Here is an 18,045-nt window from a genome sequence, read left to right as displayed (position 1 = left end):
TGGGGTGCCTGGGTGGCTCACTCAATTAAACATCTGCCTTCGGCTCAGGTCATGATCCTGGGGTCCTGGGACTGAGCCCCATGTTGGGCTCCCTGCTCAGTGAGGTCTGGTTCTCCCTCTCCCCACCCCCTGGCTTATGTTCTCTCTCGTGCTCTCTCTCTCTCAAATAAATAAAATCTTTAAAAAATAAAATAAAACACAGAAAGCATAAAGAGCAGTACACTACGGCAAGAAAGCAAACAGCCTCACAAAAAACAAACGGTTTTATCAAAGAAACAGAATGAATGAGCCCCAACGTAGATCTAAATATTTTTTAAAAGATAATTGAAGCTTTGCAAATAAATGTGGAAGTATGGGGTTTTTTCTTTTTTTTTTTTAATGAAAAAACACTTTTTTTGTCAGTTTTATTGAGATATAATTGACATAGTATGTATAAGTTTGAGGTGTATGACATGATGATTTGACATATGCATATATTATGAAATGATTACCATAGAAAGTTTAGCTAATATCTATCACGTATGGCTTAATAAATTACCCGCTTAGCAAAAAAGAAAAAAAAAAAAAAACAGCAAGCTGGACCCACTCTCAATGAAGTCAGAGGATATCAATGAGAAGGAAAAAAACCCACCAGAATAAGGCTGAAAGGGCTTAAACATAATAGGGAACACATGAGCTTCTGCTATGAAGGAAAGGGCTGCCATGTATCAGTTCGTTTGTTTCCTTGTTTATTCACAAAAGAATATCTGGGCACCTATCAGCTGCCAAACACTGCTCAAGGTTCTAGGGACAGTGGTAATAAATAAAAGATAATTGTTCATGTAAAAATTTCTGCTGGAATTCACTGCGAACTTACTATGCATCAGGCACTATTCTAAGCACTTTACATTCGACCCTCATAATAACCATATGAGGTAGACGCCACTATAATAGCTATTTCACAGATGAGAAAATTAAGGCACGATAGAATTAAAGCGGCCTGCCCAAGGTCAGAAATGTACTTAATAGCACAGCTGGGATTCAAATCCAGGCAGTTAAAGCACCTTACTGAGAGTCACCCAGGTAATCAAAGACACAGCAGGGACTAAACCCTAGCCAGGTAATCTGGAGGAAGAGCCCATGTTTATGAAATAAAATATTATTCCCATGGCATTTCCATTCTTCCAGCTACCCAAGCCAAAGCCCTGGAGTCGCTGAATTCTCATTTCCTCATACCTCACATCTGATTCATCAGCACACCCTGTAAGATCCACTCTCAAAATACATCTGAATCCAACCACATCTTAACACCTTAACAGCTACCTGCTTGGCCCGAGCCACCAACATATATTTCATGTGGGCTCCACAACAGCCTTCCATTCTTGCCTATCATCTATTAACCCCATAGTAGCCAGAATGAGGCTGAAAAATGTAAATTACATGTCACTCTCCTGCTCAAAACCTTCCCATGGTTGACAACCATACCAAAGATAAAATCCCAAGTCCTTAGCACACCTCAATCTCTTTACTACTGTCGTTGTCCTCATTTGTCCAGATCCAGCCACCCTGGCATCCTTGCTGCTCCGCACATACTCCTGCCTCAGAGTCTTGGCACTTGCTAGTTACCTTCTGTCTGGACTCTAGAGCACGGCAGGGCTCATGCCTTCCTATCACTAAGGGCTCTGCTCAAATATTACTTCTTGGAGAGGACCTCCTGGATCACTCCATCTAATCTGACACCCCTTCCCCAATCCAGAGCATTTATCAAGACCCGTCATACTTATTGTTTACTGTCTGCTTCTGCTTCATGAAGATAAGGATTTTGTTGTATTCACTACTGTATCCCCACGGCCTAACCTGATGCCCGGCACCTGTAAATATTTGTTGAATGAATGGACGACTAGGTCTGTGAATAAGCAGTAGGACACCTACTTTCCCCAAATTCTTAATAAGCGAAGCTGCTGCTTCTCACACTCTGGGCATTTTATAATCCATGCTGACTCTAAAATCATTTATCCTATGTATTTCTGTGACTCTATAACATTGCTCTCCATTAATCTGTCCTCCCATCCACATTCCATCAGTCTCCTAAATTAGTCAGTGTAGTATATAAACAGAAATATAGGTTCCTCAAAGCCACCTTCCTGGGGATGACATGCGCATGCCAGAATGTTTCATATGCTCTTCATAAATCATTCTGGGGCATCATCTCTAAAATAAAAAAAAAATTAAAACAGAGCTGAAACATTTTAGTTATAGCCCTTTGATTGATTAATGCAACACCATCTTCTCAAGGAAGTATTTGCAATTTTAGCACTTTGTTTTTTAGAAGAAAATAGGAGGCTCTGAAGTTACACTAAACTAAATGGGCCATTTTGTAGCTATGGAACCTTGGGCTAGTCACTTAATCCTTCTGAGTCTGTTTCTTCATTTGTAGAAAGGAAATAATAAGTACACCTTAAACCGTTAGGATTAAGTTAATAAACTTTAAAAGTCTAGCAGGATGCCTGACACATGGTGGGTACTCAGTAAATGGCATATATTACTAAGAATTATTGCGATGAATTAAATCTAACTATAATTTTTTAAATGTCATGAATAGCAACTAGCACTCAATAACACCCAATTTTAGCAAAATCACCTCACAAATGAAGAGAGGTGTTGACAAAGTAGGGCATTTGTGATGTACAACTCCAACAGCACCTTTTACATCATATCCTGGAGCTCACTGTCTCTGTCTTAAGCTCTCCAGCTATGCTGCCAAATTTTCTGGTATTCAAAATTATACTGTGAGCACCACAACACTAAGGACTTCTAGGTTAAATACATAATATTTGAGTAAATGTCTTGGAGCCATTGAAATGATCAATATGAAGATTTTATAGGGATGTGGAGAATATCAAAATATAACCTGCAAAAATTAAATATATTTTTTGCCCTAAGTTTAAAAAAGGTAACATTTAGTGCACAATCATTGCCACGATGTAAAAAGCAATCCACATATAAAAAAAGAGAAAAAGTGAACAAATAAATTATTAAGGGTATTTGTTGGGGTATATAAGTGACCTTCTATTCCTTCCTCACTTTTATGACCTTTTAGTAATACTGATGTACTAAACTTTCAAAATAATTGAGGCTGCTAAAAATTAAAAAGGAAAAGAAGAGAGGGGGGAAAGGAAGGAGGAGTAAAAACAAATCACTGAAAGAAAATGTTTTTTAAGATTTCCAGTGTAGAGAATTATGTGACTTTTCTTGGCTATCATTCACACTGGAAATAACCTAGTCTAGAATTATGATAAAGTTCCTCAAAAAGTTAAGGAATAATAGAAAAGGATATGAAAGAAATGACAGTCTTCCTCTGGCATAACAAGCCTACCACCCACTCCACCTCTGGACTTCTTATGCTATGTAAATGCATCTAGTTCCTCATTGGTTAGGCTATTTTGAGTTGGTTTTCTTTTATTTGTAGCCAACTGCATCCTAGCTGGCACAACCTTTGAGAAAAGAAGCAAATTGGCTAATAACTATCACATAAACCACATTTATATGAGTTGATATTAACACTCCAATTTTTTTTTTTTTTTTTTTTTTTTTTTTACCAGCAAAGACCTACTGGGCTAAGGAGCATTCACCACTGCACTGAAGAAGGCCACAGATAATCTGTGAATAAGTCCCCACATAACATAAACCACATGTGTGTCAAAACCAAGTATGTGATCAACACCATTATGCAAATTATACACTTCATACCATACATGAATAGTATCTATCCACATCTTCATAGAGTATAAATAATCATTGTAAGTAGATAATGCTTTCAGTAACCAGTTACTGAGTATCAATTATGTACACCAGATTCTGTCCTAAGTACTGAAGACATAATAGTGAACAAAGTCCTTAACAGAACCTCAATTTTCATTAGTAACAATAACTAGACAATAAAAAAGTAAATAAATCATATTAAATGGTGAGATGTGCTTTGTAGAAAAAGAGCAAGGGACCATCAATTTTAAGAAGCACCCAAATTTTCCACACCACTAGGTAAGAAAGAACATTGTCAACTAACATTATGAGACACCACTAATTCTAAGATGCTCCCATTTTAGAGATGTTACAATGTGGGAAAATGTATCCCTTAAAACAAATGAGTATGGCATAAAATAGGAAAAGGGACACAGAAAACGCAGGCAAGGAAAAGGAACCAGTAATTTCAGATCGGGTGTCTGACAAAGGTAAGAAGCCATTCAAGTCTCTGGAAGAGGAATCTAGTGAGGGGAAGGGACGAGCACAAAACCAGGGCAGTGGGCACACCTGTGGCACACTGGAGGAACAGAAGGCAGGCAGGTGTGCAGGAGACAGCAGGTGAGAGCACAGCAGGAAACGAAACTGAGAAGCTACAGAGGCCTGAATACACAAAGCCTTGCAGGCCATGGCTCTAATTCTTAACCTGAGCAGGATGGGATGCCCAGTCATATTTTCAAAAAAGATCTAAACCAGGGGCGTCTGGGTAGCATCATCAGTTAAGCGTCTGACTCTTGGTTTTGGGTCATGATCTCAGGGTGGTGGGATAGAGCCCTGAATCGCGCTCAGCACAGAGTCTGCTGGAGATGTTCTCTCCATCTCCCTCTGCCCCCTCTTTCCCACACGTGCGTGCGCTCACTCTCTCTAAAATAAATAAATAAATCTTTAAAAAAAAATGTAAAACAGATGACCAGGATCTCATCCTATTTGATATTTATAAGAACAAAATCATAACATTATTTTAAAACCTGTAACTACATAGCTATATGCTAAAATGTTATAAAGTGAAGCCATTTTCCAGCGTAGGATAATAAAAGTGATTCCTTAAATATGAAATAAATCATCAATATAGTTTTTAAATTATAATAACCCAGTATATTAGAAAAGTGAGAATGCTGGTAATGAAACAACCTCAGAAAGTTAAAAAAAATGAGCTATTGAAGTATTTCTCTGTTGGTCCTGACCAAAACTATTAGTCCAACTACCAGCAAAGAAGAGTGACTTTTACTGTATGGATATCAGATGCCAATTTCTAATGCTGCATGAAGTTGAGGATGCCAAATGGTTGATTTTACTATATTAAGTAGTAAGGAAAACAAAGGAAGAATCTTGTAATATGTTAAAATAGTTTTTTCTTGACACATCTTTTTAAACTCTTACCTGCTGGATGAGGTGCATACACTTTGAAGACTGCACTCCATAAGCATTGTTGACTATATGTGGAATGCCAGAATTAGCACAAATCACAGCCAGTTCTTCTAATCTACAAACATAAATATTCAACAGAAAGACATATTCCTACTGTGCTTTTATAAATTACAGTGTGAGAACTTTTTTCAATTCAATAGTTATTCTTAATGTACACTATGAAAAAAATGGGAAAACTGAAATTTCTACAGCAGTATTTTAGCATAAAATTCAGCAGCAGGCACTTTAGGATAAACCTAAAAAAGCTTTTAAATTAATGTTACCAATAAATGAGAAAACGGGTATTTATAAAAATCCGTATACATGGGAGCTTTTAAATCACTTTAAAATTTCCTATATAAAAAAGCGAAAAGATTATAATGACCTCTTAACAGGGTGGTATGCTCATTTTTAAATGCTTTTGGTTGCTTATCATACTAAAGCTAATAGTTGCAAAATAATTAGCATGTCTTAAAATCTTAAGAAATCTTACATTTAACATCTCATAAAGTAAAAAATACATTTTCAAGTAGACTTTAATGTATTAAAAAATACAGAACATTAAAATGTTTCAGTACCAAAATAACATTTTCCAACAACTTGCAAACTAAAGAATCTTTTAAATAGCTGCTGGTTTTAAATTCACTCTTACTTTTTCATTTGACACTCCTTATATTAAAACAAGTTGAGAGTCAAGCTCTATGCAAAATAAGGTAATAAATTTCAATTAGTGTGTAATGAATGGTGTTCCTCTGCAAATCCAAATACTACTTGTGACTGAGGCCATCTCTAACAAATATCTTCACATGCTATGAAACTAAGACTAAATCCTATGTTTTAATAAAGTTTTAAATTTCTTAAAAATGTTCTTTCTATAATATAAAGGATTTGAAGCAAAGCATTTTTATTCAATAAAAGTTCTTTCCCATAAGGATGTATTTCAAGTATATATTACATAGTTATTTATTTTTGCAAAATACATTTTTTTAGATGTACATTGTTTGTTTTTTAAGATTTTATTTATTTATTCATGAGAGACACAGAGAGAGAGAGGGAGGCAGAGACACAGGTAGAGGGAGAAGCAGGCTCCATGCAGGGAGCCCGACATGGGACTCGATCCCGGATCTCCATGATCACGCCCTAGGCTGAAGGCAGTACTAAACTGTTGAGCCACCCGAGCTGCCCGCATTATGTTTTTAAAGTACAGACAGAAAAAAAAAAAAAAAGTACAGACAGGAATGCCATTTTTCTGTCAGAAGTTTTCAATTTACTTCCTTAAGGTATTATGAGTTAAAGTCATTTTATCATTCATTTTCATAAACCTCACAAATTGAGAGGAACCTTTCATTACTCAAATTAATCAGATACTTGTTTTTAACAAAACAGACCTTCTGGGATGCACACAAGTATTTTCTTCATAAAAGGCACTTCAACATGTTTGTGTTCTAATGAAAGCATTCCTTATTAACAAAGTTCCTTGAGAGTAAGATGCTATAATAACATAAAGTACTATTTTAAAATGGAAAAAAAATATCATTTGAGTTGTTTTAAATATTCAGAATTGATCAAATCTGCTAATATTGTATAAAGATATTTAATGAAAGGCAAGGACAGATAAAAAATACTTTCCATGTAGATCAAATTGTATTGCAACTTAGCAGCCAATTGAGATGTTATTCAGATAGAAGAAATGATACCCTTATTTTTTTATATTTCCTTTGACTGATTTTGCCCTACAATACTCTGTCCAATTAATTAACTAATAAAGATAACATACATATGCTTATTTAAGTTAAGACGATAAAGGAATCTTAATGCAAAGAAATCAAAATACATCTTAAATTTAATAAAATTAGAAATTCGAACATATTACTAATAACTGTGCTTCACCATTTTCCTAAAGTTCACTCTTATCAGGAACATTCATTATATAACAGAACTAAAAAGTGTCATTTGAGAATTCTGCTGATAAAAAATATTTGTAATTTTTTTCCAAAAGAGATAATACATGTAAAATACTTAACCCTACACCAAGCATACTGTAAACATCTTTAAAAAAAAAAAAAATCAAAAGGAAACAAAACTATCCTAAAGTATAAACAATCTAACACATACCCATGTGCTGTATTTGGGAAATGCGATTTATTTCTATCACATTAAAATATTTCTAGGTAGCAAAATCATCAATGAAGAAAGTAAAGAGATCTTTATTTATATTTCAATATAAATTTAAAAACTGTTAAGTAATGAATAAACAAGGAAATGATATGTAATATTATCTTAAAATAGAATTCAGAGTCACAAATAAAACAAGGTAAATTTTCAAGAGCATGGTCTTAAAACTGTCTCTTAAAACATGCCTAATAAAAAAGTAACATACATTCATTACTGCCGAATTGTGTGATTCCGTGAATAAAACTAAAGTTTAACTTGATCTTAAAAAACAGTCCAAAGTCAATATAGTTCTGACAAATTATTAGCACTTCTGTTCAACATGATAGAATGAAACAGAGAGTGCCATCAAAACTAGAAATTTGTATTACTATACCCAAGCCTGTTATATTTTCAGAATAAAATTTGTGGACATCCTTTAGAAAAAAAAAAATTTGCTTTTTTTTTTTTTTTGCTTTTCTCTTAAATATATGCAGTTTTCTCTAAATGCAAAGACAATCACCGTGTACACTCAAGTGTACACGAGTTCATCTTCCAATTAAGAAATTCAGAAGTGGGGGATCCCTGGGTGGCTCAGCGATTTAGCACCTGCCTTCGGCCCGGGATGTGGTCCTGGAGACCTGGGATCGAGTCCCATGTTGGGCTCCCTGCATGGAGCCTGCTTCTGCCTCTGCCTGTGTCTCTGCCCCTCTCTCTCTCTCTCTGTCTCTCATGAATGAATAAAATCTTTAAAAAAAAAAAAAAAAAAGAAAAAAAGAAAAGAAATTCAGAAGGTAATAAATAATCCTAAATTTTCTACTTAAAAATCTGTTGATACTGGTAGTTCTGATATAAGAAAACTAACTGTAAGATCAAAGAAGTGGAGCAATGAAAACAACTAAATCCAACATTATGCTTAGAAACTTCTATTAAATAATGAGGCAAAGATGCAAAGAGATCAGAAACAGACAAAAACAGGAAGACAGATGCTCTGTGTCTACTCAGGTGATAAAGGGATCTCCATTTGGTATTAGTTGTTTTTCTTCTTTTGTATCAAATTTTTATTTCTCCAAACCCCTGTGTTGTTTCTCCACTAGTCCATTCACCTATTTCCTGCCAAATGTTACTTAATAAGCATCTTTGAGAGTCCGTATATCTGCATTTCATTTAAAAGACCAATGGACGCCTAAGGGACAATTATTTGGAAATGATTTACCTATCAGGCACCCTTGGAGCGAAACAGGATGTAGTAGAATGAACACACAGAATGTTATCAGGCCCAAGTTCCTGGACTTTAGCCTCCACTGCTTTCAGGTCTGTGCGCAGCTCGTCACCTTCTAACACGTTCTCTATCACCACAGGCTCAAAACCTAACCAAGCCAATCAGAAATCAAAATGTTAGATAAACTAAAATAAGGGAAGATCCTAGAACTCTAGGAAGCAGTGCTATTCTACACAGGAACTCTAAATTTGGTCAGTGAGCCCTTGCCTCGTAATAAAGACCTGGCTCAATCTTGGCATGAATCAAAAGCAGGTCAAAACAACGTACGTGAAGGACAAGTAGACCACAATTAGGACCGCAAAATCTATTTAATACTTAGATATGACTAGGAAGACTTGTTCTGGGAAGGAAAACAAAGGTCAAATAGATACCTATAAAAGTAAGGATCCTTCACTATGATTCCATTTAGACTGAGGAAAAGTAAATCCATTCTCTGGCAGCATTTCATTTTTAAGTTGGCTTTATTTCAGAGATGGACAAGAATAATAATATAATTCGAGTACTAAAATCACAATCGTCAACTTTATATTTTAGTCCTAAAGTAAAAGTAATGAATTTTATCAGCCTAATGATCACTGACCATCCCATAGTTTACAAGGACCTTCTTCTATACTTTAAATATAAAAACTATTTCTCAATTTTCAATTGAATTAGTACACTTAACTAGCACATGATCAAATGTCTGACCAAATAATGTGTTATCTTATATGGTGAATATTAAGGTATCCATAAACTTTAAGAGTTGTATGTGCAATATATACAGTAAGCAATGTACAAAGCACTTAGATAACTAAATATGTTGTAACACTAGTAAGTACTTAGGGTAAAAGTAAAATCAACATGCTTAAGTCTTACAAACTGGATAGAAAATAAACTAGGGAAATTTTACAAGTAAAGTTATTATGTAGTCACATTTTCAGTCTTCCCAAATAGCAAATCTACAGCAGGCTGGACTCATGTATTTAGAGGCTATAAGAGATTTAGAAACCATTTAGTTCAACTCGCTCATTTCATAGACAAGGGAGACAAAACACAGAAAATTAAAGCAGTTAAGAGGAAGTAGTTTTCTTCTGTGTTTTATAATCCATATTAAGTTGTCTGCATTCTATCTACAGAAATATAAAAACCTGGCCACCCTAAAATCATCAATCCGATCATGTTGGTTCAGAGATGTCCATGTTTTACATCTATACTTTCACAGCTATTAAAACAAAACCTAAATAGTGCTTCCTAAATGACACCTAATTTTCTATTCTTTCTTAAATTTTTGAGACCTAACGCTACTTTCGCTTTCAACGTTAAAAATGTTTTTTGTTTTTTTTTTTGAGAATACAACTATCTTGTCTCCTAAGAATATAGACTATCCTAAGAAAGGATAAACCGTAAATTGTAGTACAAATCCTAACATCTTTTGGAAACGTTTCCAATTCTTCAATATGGCCATCTTTCCCCTAAGTTTGGTTATTAGTTCTTTGGTTAATAGGATATAAATAAACAGACTTCTTGACAACTTCATACCACTTAAAATAAATCAGTATATCTCTTAAAAGTCTATCAGTTTCTGCTATATGTCCATATTATGAATCCCTTTTCATGAGTTTCTTCAGGATTATTTACATGGTTTAGTTATAGGCCAATACAGTTCATTTCATACAACAGACTGAGATTATTCAAAATTAACCTTAAATTCTCAGATTTGCCTTGATTTAAGCAAGCCAAATACTAAAATACCAATGTAAAGTTTTTATCTCGTCTATACATAACGATGCCTGTATCCTTACACTTTGATTTATGACAACAATTTATGTGTTTTCCACATATGTATATACAACAACCATTCCTGAAGCCCTTAGCACCCTTCATGCTCAGGGATTACTGTTGGGCATTTCATATGTCATCCTGCTTAATACTCAAACAATCTTGTGAGATAAGTATTTGTAACTCCATTTTAAAGAATGGACATACGATACAGCCATTCCACTTCATGGCATATACCCCAAAGAATTCAAAGGAGGACTCAAATGGGTATTTGTGCACCCATATTCACAGCAGCATTATTCGCCAGAGCCAAAAAGTGAAAACAACCCAGGTGTCCATTAACAAATGAATGAACGAGTAAACAACGTTGAGAAAGATAAATACAGTGATGTATTAGCCTTAAAAGAGGAAAGAAATTCTAATACATGCTGCAACATGAACTTTAAAGATATTGTGCTATGCGAAATAAGCCAGTCTCAAAAGGACAAATACTCTGTAACTCCACTTATATAAAGGACCTAGAGCAATTTCAGAGACAGAAAGAATAGTGATTGTGAGGAACTGGGGGTCGTGGGGAGGGAGGAGTTATTATTTTAGTGGGTACAGAGTCAGTTGAGGTGAAAAAGTTCTGGAGATTATATGTTACACAATGGCTGTACGACAATGTGAATGTATATAATGTTACAGAACCATACATTTAAAAATGATTAAAATGGTAAATCTTGTTATGTATACTTTCTTACAAATAAGAAGGGAAAACAGGAACACATTTAGTTTCTTCTTCATTCATCTTTCTCTATACAAAAAGTTTGAATTTCCTACATTATATATGCCACTTCTCTTCTCTTACCTGCAGTGATCATGGATTTAAAGCAAGACTTCTGGTCTATTCTCGGCCATATAATATACTTTGCCTTTGGTCTTTTGTGTCGTAACGTTAAGAAACACAAGGTTAGACTCATACCAGTCGCCATGGGAACTACAAAGCAGTTGGTCACTGCAGGGACACCTAAAAATAAAAAGTAAGAGAAATTAATTATTCCGCTGAAAAACTAGCATCCTTCTTGAAGAAATTCTGTAGTTCTTCAATCAAACAGTAGGAGTTACAGACTTAGTGCTTCCTCTCTACTTGGTCTCAGGAAGCTCACTGCCAATTCAACCTCCAGGCTTATGGCTCTGGTTTTCTATCTTTTTCTAAAGGGTTTTTAAAAATATTTATCTTTCAAAAGCCATTTATAACCTGTTTGGAAAGAGGCGTTCATAAAAGATAGGAGGCAAAGGTGTATGTGGCTGGCCAGCCGAAAATATTATGATTAACACAGTACGTACCAGCCAACTTTATGATGTCCAGGACCAAAGAATTGGTAATTTTGTTCAAAAGGCTAGAACCTGCAGCTTTTGGTTGCACAGCAGAAATATCACCCGATCGTCCAATTCCATGAATGAACCTAAGCAAAAAATGGGCCAACAACCGGACAAAAATATTCAGTGTTCCTAAGTAATCCACTGTATAAGTATACAGATACAATAACCAAAAAAAAAAAAAAAAAAAAAAAAAAAAACCCACACCAGAAACAACACTTGACTATTGCAGACATATTTCATAAACTATTAATAATGTAAAAATATCCTGGTTAAATTGAAACAAATTTATCAATTACATTGTAGGGCTAGTCTCCAAAGATGGCCACCATCAATTCCTCTTCTCCCAATGCCCATACACTATTGCCAACACCAAGAAATGGAATCAAATTCCTCTCCACTTGAATCTGTGCTGGCCTTAGTGACTGGCTTGGCCAGGAAGAATCTAATGGAGGTGATGTTCTGGAATTTCTGATCTAGATCCAAGAAGCCTTACAGCTTCACCTGACCTCTTGAAGAACTGCTCTTGCAGGAGCTCCCTCCTATTATCCAGATGCCATGCTGGGAGAGGCCCAAGCCACCCGGGGAGGCCATCTGAGCTCCCGGCCACCTAAGTGAGTCAACTTGGATAAATTGCCCAGTTGAACCTAGTAACTAAAACTCTCAGCCAACATCTGACTACAACTGCATGACACGCTGGAAGCAATAATCAACTTGCTGAGCCCAGTTAATGCACAGAACTGTGAGAGATAATAATAAGCTATCGTTTTAAGCTACTAAGTTTTGAGGTGGTTTGCTAGCAGCAAAAAAAACCAGAATATATGCAACATTAGATTCTCTTATTTCTTTCCACTTCCTTAACGAGAGCAGTGGACTAAGTTCCCATGGGGATGAGCTGCAAGTTCAAATATTGCCTTAATTTAAAAAAATACTACACTTAATCCCTGAATGGGGGGGGGGGGGGTAGGAGAGGCCTGCATAGTCAAAAATTTATGTATAACTACTTTGATTCCCCCAGAAACGTCATTACTATTTGCCTATTGTTGACCGGAAGCCATACCAATAACAAAGTCAATTAACACATATTTTATATGCTATATTATATACTGTTTTCTTACAATAAAGCAAGTTAGTGAAAAGAAATATTGTTGACCGGAAGCCATACCAATAACAAAGTCAATTAACACATATTTTATATGCTATATTATATACTGTTTTCTTACAATAAAGCAAGTTAGAGAAAAGAAATGCAGGTCCTAAGTCCTTAAGGAAATCATAAGGAAGAACGAAAGTACAGTTTTCATCAAAAAAAGTCCACATGTAAGTGGACCTGCACAGTTCAAATCCATATTGTTTCAAGGGTCATCTGTATACATTCCTTGAAAATTAGTGTCCAAATCCACTCATGTTAAATTAGATGACATTATACACATGAATGATACCTCTGAATATTCTTCAAAATTATATCTGTTTGTACTTTATAGTTAGATTAGAAATCTGTCACACTGGAATTATCACAGAACACCAGTGTCATACATCATCACCACTGAAACCTAATGTACAAAGCATTTTTTTTTTTACAAATATCATAAATCATGTTATTAGCCTATGTTAACCATGAATTTTTCATCCAAGTTATAGATTCATTATCATTAGTTCTCACTGCAATGATTCTGAGTGAAATAATATTCTACTATCCCCAGGAAAACTTCACCACTGAACATTTCAAGACAGGAGTTTTTAAAAGTTTACCTATATTTCACAGAAAAGTGGAAGAGCAGAGAAATGATCATATTTGGAAACACTACCAATTACATGGTTAACAGAATTGATGAAAAAGCTTTCTAAAATATCACAAAAGGAAAAAGTGACTTAATTTAAAATCAAGTGTAGTGTACCTTTCCTGCACCTATTTCAGCAAAGCAAGGGATTTATAAAATAGGATTTGGTTCAGATCCAGATGAACGTTTTAAAGTTCTACCTACTAATCAGTTTCTTAAAAAACCTGCAACGTTAGGAAAGAAATATAGCAAACTATAAACAACTTCAACATATTTTAAATTCTAACAACCAAATAGGTTCATTCACATTAAATGTACAGGGGGTAGAGTTAAACACCCAGAACCCGACAGGATAACTAGAACTTTCACCCTACTGTCCTGAAAAGCAACTACTCAGGCAAATTGTTTCCATCTCCCTGTTGCATCTGGTTCATGCGCCCATTTGAATAGGGAAGAAGTAGGTTACCAATAGATGTTTTATTGGTATTACCACCATCGTTTTTAACAACAAAAATCTTAAAAAAAAAAAAAAAGGGGGGGGGGGCGGGAACGCCTGGGTGCCTCAGGGCCTGGTCCAGGGTCAGGGGATGGAGTCCCACATGGGGCTCCCTGCAGGGAGCCTGCTTCTCCCCCTGCCTGTGTCTCTGCCTTGCTCTGTCTCTCATAAATAAATAAACAAAATATTTTTTTTAAAAAAAGATGTTTCTATTTTAAAAATATACCTGTAATGACGTCGAGCAACTAATGCAGATGCGACTCTCCCTTCCCTTTCTCCCACACCACAATTGCCCAGGAAATTGTTGCTATCCATGATGGCAAGTTCATGCAAAAAAAGTTCAAGTGTACTTTCATCCCAACCATCCTCTGGACACTTCCCCTAAAAAAGATAAAAATGAAAATAAAAATAAATTCTTAAAAAAGCTTACATTTCAGCCCTAGAATCTTCCTTCAATGATTTTTTTTTTTGAAACTTCGCCACGTGTATTTTGCCATCCTCCTTGCTTTCTAAACTTCAGACATAAATTGGGCCCAAGGCAAGAAAAACCTTGAGGGGGCCACACATTTGTTACACGGCGCTGCCATCAGCTCTGGGTTGCGGGGGGAGGTGGGGGGGCGGTAACCAATGACTACGAGGAGATCCGCTCGGGTCTCAAGCTGCAGGAAGCACAGGTTAACCGAAAACCAATAAATGTTATTATCTTCAAGTGACGATTCTCCAACCGAGGCCGTGAAAACGAGGACTTGTCAAAGTGGAGTGCAATTAAAATTCGGGTGAGAGGGATTAGAGGGAAAGGGGAGGAACTGAGTGGGAAGCATCAGAGAGGGAGGGAGACAGAGCAGGAGACTCCGGACTCTGGGAAAGGGACAGGGGGCGGTGGCAGGGGGTGGGCCGGGCACGGAGCCGGGCGCTCGGGGGGAGGAGCACCGGGCGATATGCTCTATGTCGGCGAGTCGACCTCCAGTAAAAAAATATACAAATATAAATAAATAAATAAAGTCAAGTAAAATAAAATAAGCACAGGGTGTTATGCTATATGTCACCAAGTCGACCTCCAATAAAAAAAATATATATATGCATACATACGTAAAATAAAATAAAAGCACCAAAAAAAAAAAAAAAAAATCCTGGAGCCTGGCGGGAACCAGACTCGTGAGGCTCCGGCAGCTCCCCCAGAGCCGGGCATAGGGCCCTCGGGGTCCCTGGCAATGGCCAAGCTGAAAGGATGCGAACTTTGCCCTTTCTGCAAACTGGCCCGGAGTTGGGCAAAAAAGCAAAACAAAACAAAAAAAAAAAGCAAACCAAACAGGACTCCACCCGCTGACCCCACGAGCTCCCCAGCACCACGCTCGGCTCCGGCTGGAGAGGGAGGGGGAGGGAGGGGGAGGGCGGGGGGCGGGCGTGCGCCGCGGGCTGCAGCGGGGGGGCCGCGGGGGGGGCCGCGAGGGCCGCGGGGGGGGCGGGGGGCCGCCAGGGACGGGGGGTCCGCGAGGGCCGCGGGGCGCGGAGCCGGGGCCCCGAGGGGCGCGGCGGCCGGGGCCGGCCCGACAGCCGCGTACCTTCTCCAGCAGCAGCCGTATGAGGTGCTCGTGCGAGCGGCGGGCCTCACAGCCCTGCCGCACGTAAGCCGGCGACACCAGCCGCTCGCCCGCCGCGAAGCTGTCGCGGTTCATCTCGGCGGCGGCCCCGGCGGCGGGGGTCCCACGCCGCCCGCGCGGGGCACGGCCGCTGAAGCAGGAAGCCGCCCGCCGCCCGGACGGTACGGCAAGGCCTTGGGACAAACATCCTGAGTCGTTTGTGCACATGCGCACAACTGGCCGAGGGCGCTCCCGGCCTGCGGGCTTGGGCATGCGCAGCGGCGCCGGCGCTGAGCCCGACCTGGAGGCGGAGCGCTGCACCTGTGCGCGGCGGCTGCGGCGCTCCAGCCCGGTCGACTGGCGAGATTTGCGCAGTCTGTGCTTCGGGCTTCCGACCCCGTGTCTCTCTAGTCCCAGAACCTTTCCTCCGCACTTTCCTGAGCCTCAGCATGTGCTAGGGCCTGGCAGCCCGCTAGGACATAGCAGCGCCCCATTCCCTTCGTCCTGGCACTACAGAATTTTGGGCCTCAACACTTACCACCCATCACCTGATTTTACTTTTTTTTTTTTTGGTACACCCCGCACCCACACACCTATGGATGTAAACTGCCTAAAGGTACGCACCTGGTTCCCGCTGCTGTACCCCCCCAAGCGCCTGGAACAGTGCCCGGAATATAGCAAGGGCATGCATGCATGCATGAATAAAAATTAAAATGAACAAAATTAAATAAATAAAACTAAATAAAATAAAAATAGATAAATAAAAAATAGAATAAAAAATTCCTGTTGAATTAACGAATTGCTTTGACCATTCAACAACCTAGCACTAGGGATGAGAGGTACAGAAATGAAAAGGTAGGATCCCTGCCTTGGGTTTCCTTGCACTCTCCTCCTTAGGTGAGCCCACAGCCATTCCTGACGTTGCATTGCTCTTGTTCCGCCTGTGCTGGAGTCCACTTGAACTGGTCCAAACTCGCTTTGCTAAATGTTCAGGATCCTTGCGAGCTGGTTTGTAAATGCAGTTGCTTTTTTAATAATGAATTGTGTGGCTTTGCAGTAAAGTTAACTCTCTGAAAAGCAAAAGTAGATACACAAACTTAACCACTTCCTACTTATTTTTACATTTTGCTGTTATCTGTGCTTTTGAGATTATTTACATCTATTGTATCTATAGGGTGGAAATCCAGCATAGCGGTGTGCTGCTACTGTATTATCTCTTTCTGGCTCCCTCTTTAGTGGCGTCATGTTAGGAGTTTGAAAATGGCCATGGGCGGGAGTATTTGCTCCATGGAAATCAACAAATGCTGCAAATCGGGCTCTGGCCTCCCGGCCACTCCCCAGGAATAAGTTGTCCGGCGTGTACCAAGTCACCACTGCTTCTACTATACCTTCCCAGGGTATCCTATAATTTATCAGCTTCGTACTTGTCAAACTGCATTTCAGTTGTTAATTTTCTGTTTTCCTCAACTAGACTGTGAGCTCCTGTTTGACAAAGGCGATAGTTGATATGTATTCAAAGCACAGAACTAAACACAGAATAGATGTTTGACAAATATTTATTAAATTATAGACCATTTGACTACACAGAAAGATGAACGACAAAAATAACAAGAATTTAGCTTATTTTTTTTAGTGAGCATCAACTTTAAACTTTTGAAGAGTTGAGTTCTTATTCCCCAAATATAACTATGCTTCCAACTTCTCTGAGAAAGCCTTCAAAGCCGTTTTGTCAATCATAGGCAAATGTGCAAAGATCACAAGATCCGTCTCATTACTGAGCAGACACACTAGGTTTCTGAGCTAGCAGTTTCTCTCACCTTATTTCCTGGTCTTAATTTGGAAAAATATTTATTTCTAGAAACTAAGTCCATCATCAAGCTATGCCTTCATAGAAGTTACTCAAAACAAATACAGGCTCTGGAGGCAGTTGCAAAAGAAGTGTTCTGAAATTATTTTCACCCGTTCTCTCACCCAAGGAATACTTATTGAGCATCTAATATTTTTAATAGGGCAACATCAGAATAATTTCATTGTCCTTACAAGATGTAACATAGTTAAAAAGTATATAACCAAGTTAATAGGTCTGAAGTTTGCTTGTGTCACCGGTTGTATGACTTTGGATACATTACTCATATTCTCTGAGCTTTGCTTCCCTCACTTGTAAAATAGAGACGTGGAGGAGCCCGTTATGATGATTAGATGAGATGTAATTGCTTAACGCTGTCTTCACTCTGATAAACTGGACAAGGACTAGACCCTGTCTGATAGGATAAGAACCTCAATCCATAATCTCTACAGCAAGTAGCCCAGGGAGCCAAACCAAAACCCAGGCAGCAATCTTGCCAGAGCCCTTAGGACTCAGCCAATGACTGCCAGCTCCCCAATTTTTTCACTTGCTTCCAACTCAAGACTAACCAGAGAAAGCCAAATATGCTCCCTAAACCAATG

General features: G+C 38.2%; 1 protein-coding gene across 3 annotated transcripts in view; it reads right to left on the bottom strand.

The window, feature by feature from the left end:
• SEPSECS (Sep (O-phosphoserine) tRNA:Sec (selenocysteine) tRNA synthase) overlaps positions 1 to 18,045 on the bottom strand; it is a 62,860-nt gene that overhangs the window by 20,435 nt on the left and 24,380 nt on the right. Inside the window, exons 1-6 of one of the 3 annotated variants that reach the window (XM_041752483.1) lie at positions 15,580 to 15,796; positions 14,244 to 14,398; positions 11,708 to 11,826; positions 11,229 to 11,387; positions 8,555 to 8,708; positions 5,161 to 5,263 (exon numbers count right to left, since the gene is read on the bottom strand). In XM_041752483.1, the coding sequence (XP_041608417.1) occupies positions 5,161 to 5,263; positions 8,555 to 8,708; positions 11,229 to 11,387; positions 11,708 to 11,826; positions 14,244 to 14,398; positions 15,580 to 15,693 (804 nt within the window). In that variant the 5' untranslated portion in view covers positions 15,694 to 15,796. Of the gene's footprint in view, positions 1 to 5,160; positions 5,264 to 8,554; positions 8,709 to 11,228; positions 11,388 to 11,707; positions 11,827 to 14,243; positions 14,399 to 14,447; positions 14,677 to 15,579; positions 15,797 to 18,045 lie in introns of those variants that run through there. The other 2 variants (XM_041752486.1, XM_041752484.1) reach the window with 2 other exon arrangements.

This window comes from Vulpes lagopus, chromosome 4 (genome assembly GCF_018345385.1).
Source record: "Vulpes lagopus strain Blue_001 chromosome 4, ASM1834538v1, whole genome shotgun sequence".
Taxonomy (NCBI): domain Eukaryota; kingdom Metazoa; phylum Chordata; class Mammalia; order Carnivora; family Canidae; genus Vulpes; species Vulpes lagopus.
Note: the sequence above shows the minus strand (reverse complement) of the source record. Positions and strands in the feature narration are given on the sequence as shown.